The sequence below is a fragment of the Ascaphus truei genome, chromosome 1, assembly GCF_040206685.1.
Source record: "Ascaphus truei isolate aAscTru1 chromosome 1, aAscTru1.hap1, whole genome shotgun sequence".
In the NCBI taxonomy this organism is placed as follows: domain Eukaryota; kingdom Metazoa; phylum Chordata; class Amphibia; order Anura; family Ascaphidae; genus Ascaphus; species Ascaphus truei.
This window is the reverse complement of record NC_134483.1, coordinates 197,445,028-197,455,118: the sequence shown is the minus strand read 5'-3', so window position 1 is coordinate 197,455,118 and position 10,091 is coordinate 197,445,028. Positions and strand designations below refer to the sequence as shown.

The window sequence follows — 10,091 nt, the reverse complement described above, 5'->3', positions numbered from 1 at the left end:
ATAATTGTGTATTTATTATTTATTATTATAATTTATTATATTTATAATTTACAAATTTTATAGATACTTATTATCTCTGACATCTAATTGATCTATAGATGTATATATTTGGATAACCATCTAAATATCATCTGGTGTTGAGGGAGACATTATCTGAGGGGCGCAGTTTTTTCTTTGTGTGTGTATATATATATATATATATATGTGTGTATATATATATATATATATATATATATATATATATTTCTCAAACCGTTGTATGCGAGTCTGTTTGTCCTGTCCCTAGGGGCAATCACATTGGACCTTTGGCCTGTCACTCCACCTCAGGCCAATGAGATGGCTCCCTTGGCCCGCCCGCCCCCGCACACCTCTCATTGGCCGGTCACTCACACGCACACACACACACACACACACACACCCTCTGGCCCTCCTCAACGGCTGCCCGCCCTTGACCACCCACCCTCTCACCCCTCAACGGCTGGCCGCCCTTGCTCGCCCACTCTTGCCCACCCACCCTCGCCCATCCACCCTCGCACCCCTCCGCCCTTCCCGGCGCTGGCCTGCAACAACGGAACCACCCCCTATCTCCACTCCGCGGGACCTCACAAAGATCACCCTCTCTCCCGGCGCTCACCCTCTCCCCCGGCGCTCACCTTCTCTCCTGGCGCTCACACTCTCCCCCGGCGCTCACCCTCTCCCCCGGTGCTCACCCTCTCCCCCGGTGCTCCCTCCCAAAGACTGCTCCCACCTCTCCCCACCCCCCCAAGAGCATGCTCTCTCCGCTCTCTAATAACACAGGTCTAGAGGCCGCGCCCCCAGCTCACCATCCCCGAGAGCGCTCCTCCGGCTCTCTCAGTCGAGAGCTGTATGGGCCGGCTGCCCACACCACCTCCTCATCTGAGTGTCTCAGCTCCGCCTTGCCGGGGGGAACGGAGACCGCCGAGGAACCCGAGGAGGAGGAGGGCGGCCGGTACCCGGAGGAAGAGGAGGAGCGCTGCCCTGTGCAAGGTAAGGAACGCAGGGGAAGGGATCTTTCACGCAACATACCGGCCCTGCCTTTCACCCCCACCCCGGCCCTGCCTTTCACCCCCGGCCCTGCCCTTCACCCCCCCACGGCCCTGTCCTTCACCCCCCCCGGCCTTGCCCTTCACCCCCCGTGGCCCTGCCCTTCACCCCCCCTTCGACCCTGCCCTTCACCCCCTCTTCGGCCCTGCCCTACACCCCCCCTTCGGCCTTGCCCTTCCCCCCCCAGTCCTGCCCTTCACCCCCACCCACAACCTCCCAGCCCTTCACCCCCACCCTCCCATCCCTTCACCCCCACCCACCCTGCCCTTCACCCCCACCCCCCTGCCCTTCACCCCCAGCCTCCCTGCCCTTCACCCCCACCTTCCCTGCCCTTCACCCCCACCCTCCCTGCCCTTCACCCCCACCCTCCCTGCCCTTCCCCCCCACCCTCCCTGCCTTTCGCCCCTCCCTGCCCCCCCTCCCTGCCCTTCGCCACTTCCCTGCCCTTCGCCCCTTCCCTGCCCTCCCTCCCTGCCCTTCGCCCCCTACCTGCCCTTCGCTCTTAGCCCCCTCCCTGCTCTTCGCCCCCTCCCTGCACTTTGCCCCCTCCCTGCCCTTCGCCCCTTCCCTGCCCTTCGCCCCCTCCCTGCTCTTCGCCCTATCCCTGCTCTACGCCCCTTCCCTGCCCTTCGCCCCCTCCCTGCCCTTCGCCCCCTCCCTGCCCTTCGCCCCTTCCCTGCTCTTCGCCCCCTCCCTGCTCTTCGCCCCCTCCCTGCCCTTCGCCCCCTCCCTGCTCTTCGCCCACTCCCTGCCCTTCACCCCCTCCCTGCCCTTCGCCCCCTCCCTGCCCTTTGCCCCTACCCTTTGCCCCCTCCCTGCCCTTCGCCCCCTCCCTGCCCTTCGCCCCCTCCCTGCCCTTCACCCCCTACCAGCCCTTTGCCCCTACCCTTCGCCCCCTCCCTGCCATTTGCCCCCTTGCCCCCTCCCTGCCCTTCGCCCCTCACCCCCTCCCTGCCCTTTGCCCCTCACCCCATCCCTGCCCTTCGCCCCCTCGCCCCCTCCCTGCCATCGCCCCCTCCTAGCCCTTCGCCCCCTCCCTGCCTTTTGCCCCCTCCCTGCTCTTTGCCCCTTTGCCCCCTCCCTGCTTTTCGCCCCTGCCCTTCGTCCCTTCCCTGCCCTTCGCCCCCTCCCTGCCCTTCGCCCCCTCACCCCATCCCTGCCCTTCGCCCGCCCCTCCCTGCCCTTCGCCCACTCCCTGCCCTTCGCCCCCTCCCTGCCCTTCGCCCACTCCCTGCCCTTCGCCCCCTACCTGCCCTTCGCCCCCTCCCTGCTTTTTGCCCCCTCCATGTCCTTGGCCCCCTCACCCCCTCCCTGCCCTTCGCCCCCTACTTGCCCTTCGCCTCTACCCTTTGCCCCCTCCCTTCCATTTGCCCCCTTGCCCCCTCCCTGCCCTTCGCCCCCTCGCCCCCTCCCTGCCCTTCGCCCCCTCGCCCTCTTCCTGCCCTTCGCCCTTTTCTGCCCCCTCCCTGCCCTTTGCCCCTACCCTTTGCCCCCTCCCTGCCCTTTGCCCCCTCGCCCCCTCCCTGCCCTTCGCCCCCTCCCTGCCCTTCGCCCCCTCCCTGCCCTTCACCCCCTACCAGCCCTTTGCCCCTACCCTTCGCCCCCTCCCTGCCATTTGCCCCCTTGCCCCCTCCCTGCCCTTCGCCCCTCACCCCCTCCCTGCCCTTTGCCCCTCACCCCATCCCTGCCCTTCGCCCCCTCGCCCCCTCCCTGCCATCGCCCCCTCCTAGCCCTTCGCCCCCTCCCTGCCTTTTGCCCCCTCCCTGCTCTTTGCCCCTTTGCCCCCTCCCTGCTTTTCGCCCCTGCCCTTCGTCCCTTCCCTGCCCTTCGCCCCCTCCCTGCCCTTCGCCCCCTCACCCCATCCCTGCCCTTCGCCCGCCCCTCCCTGCCCTTCGCCCACTCCCTGCCCTTCGCCCCCTCCCTGCCCTTCGCCCACTCCCTGCCCTTCGCCCCCTACCTGCCCTTCGCCCCCTCCCTGCTTTTTGCCCCCTCCATGTCCTTGGCCCCCTCACCCCCTCCCTGCCCTTCGCCCCCTACTTGCCCTTCGCCTCTACCCTTTGCCCCCTCCCTTCCATTTGCCCCCTTGCCCCCTCCCTGCCCTTCGCCCCCTCGCCCCCTCCCTGCCCTTCGCCCCCTCGCCCTCTTCCTGCCCTTCGCCCTTTTCTGCCCCCTCCCTGCCTTTTGCCCCTCACCCCATTCCTGCCCTTCACCCCCTCGCCCCCTCCCTTCCATCGACCCCTCCCTGCCCTTCGCCCCCTCCCAGCCCTTCGCCCCCTCCCTGCCTTTTGCCCCCTCCCTGCTCTTTGCCCCTTTGCCCCCTCCCTGCCCTTTGCCCCTGCCCTTCGCCCCTTCGCCCCCTCCCTGCCCTTCGCCCCCTCCCTGCCCTTTGCCCCCTCCCTGCCCTTCGCCCCTCGCCCCATCCCTGCCCTTCGCTCGCCCCTCCCTGCCCTTCGCCCCCTCCCTTCCCTTCGCCCCCTCGCCCCCTCCCTGCCCTTTGCCCCTTCGCCCCCACCCTGCCCTTCGCCCCTTCCCTGCCCTTCGCCTGCCTTTCGCCCCCTCCCTTCCCTGCACCCCCTTTCCCCCTCCCTGCCCTTCGCCCCTTCGACCCCTCCCTGCCCTTTGCCCCTTCACCTGCCTTTCACCCCTTCTCCCCCTCCCTGCCCTTCGCCCCCTCCCTGCCCTTCGCCCCCTCGCCCCCTCCCTGATCTTTGCCCGCCCCTCCCTGCCCATCGCCCCCTCCCTTCACTTTGCCCCCTCCCTTCCCTTCGCCCACTCGCCCCCTCCCTGCCCTTTGCCCCTTTGCCCCCTCCCTGCCCTTCGTCCCTTCCCTGCCCTTCGCCTGCCTTTCGCTCCCTCCCTTCCCTTCACCCCCTTGCCCCCTCCCTGCCCTTCGCTACCTCCCTGCCCTTCACCACTTTGCCCTGCCTTTCACCCCTTCGCCCCCTCCCTGCCCTTTGCCTCCTCCCTGCCCTTTGCCCCCACCCTGCCCTTCACCCCCTCTCCCCCCTACCTGCCCTTCACCCCCTCTCCTCCCTCCCTGCACTTCGCCCCCTCTCCTCCCTCCCTGCACTCGCCCCCTCGCCCCCCTCCCTGCCCTTCGCCCCCTACCCCCTCCCGGCCCCCCCCCGCCCCTCCACCCCTCCACGCCCCTCCACCCCTCCACGCCCCTCGCCCCTCCACCCCTCCACGCCCCTCGCCCCAGCAATCACGGGCAACGCCGGGTATATCAGCTAGTATATATATATATATATATATATATAAACACACACACACACATGTAGCGCACTTTCCCCCACCCCCTGGGAGATGTGTGGCTACGATGTGTGGGGTACGGTGCGATACCTTTGGCTCACAGGAAACCTGAGCCTCCGCTGCTGGGAGCCTGGGGTGCACCTGAGTGATGCTCGGTAGCGCCTCCACCTGTATGGGAGTTTATTATGTAGAATTACCCTGTTACAGGACATATACTGTAATGAATACACACTTGGTATGATAACGGTTTTACTGCAGGCAACCAAAAGATAAGGTAACACATATATATACAGTCCCACCAACTTGGCCAAGCATGGTCTTATCCTCAAATACTTTGTTCCCCTCCATGGAGTCACAGTCCCCAAAGTACTGAGGGGCCCTTTGGCATCCAACCACCCCGGCGTCAACAAAGTAATACCCCACCCAATGTGTGGTACAGTGCTGCCCACTAAAGTGTTGGTTGATGCATGTGCAGAGTTGAGTACCTGCCGGGTGATCCCACACCCAGGCTCGCTGAAGTCGCAATTATTGGATCCACGAATCCAAGGATGTCCTCCGCCTCTATGTTGGGTGGGTCCCGCGTGGATATTACCACTTCTAAGAGTCTCTGTGGTAGCAGCTGGGTGATCTGGTCCCAGATCAACAGAAACAGGATACAGCCGCGTCCTGGTTTTGTCTCTGTGGTTTGGTTTTACAGGGGCAGTGTCCATATCTATACTCCCCCGCCGTAACAGAGGTAAGCGTGACCAAGGGGTACCCTGTTATATAAGTATTATAATTTTAAAAAATGATATAAAGAACAAATGAAACACTTACACAAGGTCACAATGAGCTCCCATGAGGAATTGAACCAGGTTCGCCTTCATTCAAACACAGTGCTTTCATTGTCAGTGTCTTTACTCACTGAGCCATTTTAACTACTCCAAAAATCAAACATAGACAATATATAATCTAGTGAGTTGAATAAGAAAAGTAGAGAAGTGTAACAATCACTGCAAATCAAAGCGTGGAATGATCACCTCACACTGCCAGATAAAAGGGATAAACACCAGAAATAAAGCTTTGTTTCCCATTAAGTTCCACCTCTTGTAGCAGCCACAGGTAGGAGACAAAGGAAACACAAGGGGCGTATGGAAACGATAAAAACCTAATACACCAAATTCAAATGTGTGTCATTTTCCCGTTAACACTGATAATCACTGATTTTTTTTAAATGAAATACAAACACTTTACAAAAAATACACTGATTTTACGAAAACAATACAAACCGTAATCCCAAATAATGGTTATAGTCAGAGCTGTTCACTTAAAGGGAACTAACGGTTTCACTACAGCAAGGGTTGCCAACTGCCGTCCTCAAAGGCCACAAACAGGGCAGGTTTTAAGGATATTCCTGCTTCAGGGCCGCAGAGTAAAAATAATGAAGCAATTTTGGCTGCAGGTATATAGACTTCACGGATCCATGTTCCAAATCCTGACATTCTGAGCCTCTGGGATAGAATAAAATGGCTACTAGGGTTTGTTGTAGAAACCACAGAATCCATAAGAAATATCTTAATTGCTGCTTGTGATTGTGCTGTCCCTTTAAATGGCCTCAGCTGTCTGGGGCAAGGGAGGCAGGAGTTTTGCCAGACCTGATTGGCTGTGAGACAGTATATCACGTGACAAGCTCAGAGCCTGATCTTTAGCTTGTCCATAGTTAAGAGAATTTATTAGGAGGGCAGAGTCACAGCCTGATATAGAGCAGGATGGTGATACTGGGGTACTGGGACATCCGAGGGGTGAGTCACTGTGGGGAGATAATACTACAGCATAAGTGGTTACTGGCAGGATGGGGGTAATGCTATATGGGGGATATGGTGAGGGTGTAATATTGATGTATGGAAATAAGAGGGGTAATGTAGTTATGGGGAGGAGGGGGTAATATTGAAGTTATGGGGGATATGGGCAGAGGATAATATTGATTTGGAATGGGGGGAGTATTCTGGGAGGAGGTGGGTAATGAAGTATGGTGAGAGGGTAGCATTGAAGGAATTTGGGGAGGATGGTATATAGTGCTATTGAAGGTACAGAGAGGAGGGAGGTAATGAAGCTATGGGGTATATGGGGAGGAAGGGGTAATACTGAATGGTTGAGGAGTATACTGTGAGGAGTAATGAAGGTTTAGGGGGTACACTGGGAGGAGGGGGTAATATTGAAGTATTATCCATTCTCTACCTCTCCTATTTCTCTCCATCCTGTAGCTGGCTCACTCCATCCGTCTCCTGCTAGAATACACGGGGACCCTGTATGAGGAGAAACTATATGTGACTGGTGACGGTGAGTGCATCACACGTGTGGGGTAGCAGACAGTGCCATGTTTTGTGACTCCCTAAACTACTCTGCTCTATGCACCATTGGTATCGCTACGGCCTCCTGCCAGGACCCCTGGAAGGGGTTAAGCAGTCTGTTTGTGGAGTCTTTTCTCTCCAGTTTGGTGTGGATTAGTTTATATACACCCACCTCCTCCCTGCATCAGTGTCTTGCTGAAAGCTGTTACTGCGCCTGACTTCAATATAGATGGGTGATGGGGCAGAGAATTTCTGAAAGATTCACACAATAATTCTGATCACTTACTATTACAGAGAAAGCAGAGTTGTGACTGTATAAATAAAAGTAGTTTGTACTATCGTGCTTTAACCTGACAGTAGTAGATGCATGGATCAGCCTTCCAGCTGTGAGTGGAAATGCGTTGATAACTTGCATGTGGTGTGACACTATTACACTATAGCTGGCACTCACTGAGCTGTGATGCAGGGTAAGAGTATCACACCCCAATCTTGCGTTAATTGGTGTCCATCAGGAGTGTTACAACGCATTGCAGCTTAATGATTCCCAGCCTATGTATTTTAGAACCTGTAACAGTGTGTACACACATTGCCACCCTCTGTGCAGTGTGTGCCACTCCCTGTGTGCAGTGTATCGGTGTCACACAGATTCATCTCTTCCTTAGCCCCAGATTATGATCAGAGCCAGTGGCTGGACGAGAAGGAGAAGCTGGGACTGGACTTCCCCAATGTACAAGTGACCCCAGGGAGGGGTGGTGGGCTATGGGGAAGTGGGTGGGGGATATGGAGGGGAATTTTATTTCCCTAGTGTAAAAGTGGTCTAATACCTCCCTAAATTGGTGGGATGATTCAGTTTGAAGACTGTGGGAGGTTGGAGGGGAATCCCATTTCCTGAGGGGTGATACTAGTTACCCTCTCCTCCTGCAGTTGCCGTACCTGTTGGACGAAGATGTGAAGCTGACACAGAGTAACGCCATCCTGCGCTACATTGCACGCAAACATGGACTGTGTAAGAATCTGCCCACAGAGTCCGAGTAATACCCCTTGAGGGATGTCTCTCTCCTTCCCCCAATTAAAGGGTTAGCCGTTTTTAGCTAAATTTGCCCGTAGACATAATTTGGGAATTTTGACTGAATATGGCCCATTTGCAGCTTCAGCACAACCAGAGACAGCCCCCAAGTCTTTCTAGCTCTTCCGCGCCCCCCCCATATTGAATCTTCCTCTCCCATTGAGTCTTTCTTTTCCCTACCAGGTGGGGAGTTGGAGGGGGAGAAGCTCCGTGTGGATCTGATGGAGAACCAGGTCATGGATTTTCGGCGGGACCTTGTCACGATTGCCTATAACCCCCTGTTTGTGAGTCTGAGGGCTGGAGAGATATTTGGGGGTGGAGGTAAAATTAGGGTGAGTGACATTAACATATTTCCAACCCCCCCCCAGGAGACCCTGAAGGGACCATACCTGGAGAAGTTGCCTGTCGCTCTAACAAGATATTCTCGCTTCCTTGGAGACGGAACTTGGATTGCAGGAGAAAAGGTGCCCTCTCCCCCTCAAGCACCCCATCTCTTCACTCAAGCTAGCTCTCTCCTCTCCCTACTACATCCTATCATCTCTTGCTTCTACATCTCCCCATCTGCATTCTCCCCTCCTCCTCCTGGGTATGGCAGTGCCAGATGATGCCTTGGCGTACTGTCAGGGGTCACACCAGGGTGTGGAGGAGAGATCCTGACTGCCTCCAATCTCCTCCCCCTCCCCCAGATCACCTTTGCTGACTTCCTGATGTACGATGTTTTGGATCAACACCGAATGCTGGAACCAACGTGTCTGCAAAACTTCACGAACCTACAGGATTTCCTGACCCGAATTGAGGTGACTTTCACCCCAGAACTGTCTTATTATCCCCATTATGGCTGTCTTGTTAGCATCCCTCAGCTGTCATCCCATGGCAGGGTTATCTATGCACACTACAGGAGGTCTGTTACCATCAGGGCTCCTTCAGCCTCCACTCTACCTGGACACGATTGCAGTAAGTATGTGGGTATAATGGTTGAGGGTGGACTGATGTCTGCTGTGCTGAGTCCAGGAATGGCTTATTCTGCACAGCTCGTAATGACTAATCAGGTATTTTCCTGTAATTATTCACATTACTTGGTTGTCACATGGGGGAAGATTTGGAATCTGGTTTTCTCCCATAATTAGGAAGCTCATTAACATAGTCGTTAAGCTGATATATCCTTTCTTCCTCTCCAAGGCTTTGCCTCCTGTTGCTGCGTATATGAAGACCCCTCACTTCATGAAGACCCCGATCAACAACCGTATGGCAGCGTGGGGCAACTGCAAATAAGGGGTCCTGTATATCTCCCTCGTGCACTCTCCTCCCCCTGTCACGCTTTTTGTATGACCCTGCCTGACCCTGATTTGGGTCTCCCAGTGTTTTCTCCCCCATACTATTTATTCCTGTAGAAAGATTTCAATAAAGTTGCATTTTTCTGATCATTTTGTCAATGTATGTACATCTTTATTTATATAGTGCCCACAATGTACTTGGCACTTTCTTAAAAAGACTACAGTACAGGAAATTATTATGCAACAAACAATAGGAAAGGATATCCCTTCCCCGAGAGCTTACAATGTAAGTGGAATGTTGGGAAGCTTACAGAGACGGCAGGTGAGGGAGGTAAGTGCAGTAGATGGAAGTCGTTGGTAAGAGTGACTGTGGGCATAAGACAGTAGCCATGAGCTGGTCTATTGGAATGCTTCATTTAACAGGTGTGTTCTAAAGTTTGACTTGAAGGTGGTGAGACGAGGTGTTGGTATACAGTATACAGTGTGAGGGAGTTTCATAGGTAAGAAACAGTGGGAGAGAGAGCAGTATCCAGGAGAGGGATTAAAGGAGAAGAGCAGAGACGGTGTAAGAGTGAAATTCTAGCAGCAGAATTTTGGATAGGTTGCAAAGGAGAGTTGTGACTCGAACTACATGGGGTGCCATTTCTAACTGAAAACAAAAGGGAAGGGGAACCTATCCTATACACAAGGGCTTACATAACTACTCACAAGGAGATCCCATTACTTCAGCTCTAACAGGAATTTAAGCTTTCCCCCCCTCTGTTTAGCCTAGCATGCCACAATATGCAGGCAGAAACATGGTGGGGCTTACCTTCTTCTGAATAATCATGGCACCATGTGGTAGAGTAGGGTTGGTACACTGTGTGAGCCAATAGTCAACCCCTTAAGGCCCTAGAAATACCAATGTAGCTTACACACTCTCATTTACCAGTAGATGTTGTCCCCAAATCCTATAACCAGATGATGGATATGCTTGAACATAGCATGATATACGTCCCTGCACAATACATTGTGACAGGATCATGCATTTCTTATCACACGCTATACACTGATTGTAACAGTACTGTGAACAAACTGCCACAGGAATCAGTGTATATAACATTT

At 55.3% G+C, this 10,091-nt stretch overlaps 1 protein-coding gene across 1 annotated transcript; it reads left to right on the top strand.

Moving 5' to 3' along the window:
- The first annotated feature begins 5,991 nt into the window (after positions 1-5,991).
- LOC142470047 (glutathione S-transferase Mu 4-like) lies at positions 5,992-9,074 on the top strand. Its single transcript, XM_075576934.1, has 8 exons — positions 5,992-6,098; positions 6,561-6,636; positions 7,310-7,374; positions 7,572-7,653; positions 7,897-7,997; positions 8,082-8,177; positions 8,400-8,510; positions 8,893-9,074. The coding sequence occupies exons 1-8, from the start codon at positions 6,066-6,068 to the stop codon at positions 8,983-8,985; spliced, it is 657 nt and encodes a 218-aa protein (XP_075433049.1). The 5' UTR covers positions 5,992-6,065; the 3' UTR covers positions 8,986-9,074.
- The last annotated feature ends 1,017 nt before the right edge of the window (positions 9,075-10,091 follow it).

Excerpts from the sequence above, each read along its gene's own strand:
- LOC142470047 (XM_075576934.1), top strand. The coding sequence starts at position 6,066 with ATGGTGATACTGGGGTACTGGGACATCCGAGGG. Across the intron at positions 7,375-7,571 it reads TGGGACTGGACTTCCCCAAT|TTGCCGTACCTGTTGGACGA; the intron begins GTACAAGTGACC and ends CTCCTCCTGCAG. Across the intron at positions 7,998-8,081 it reads TTGCCTATAACCCCCTGTTT|GAGACCCTGAAGGGACCATA; the intron begins GTGAGTCTGAGG and ends ACCCCCCCCCAG.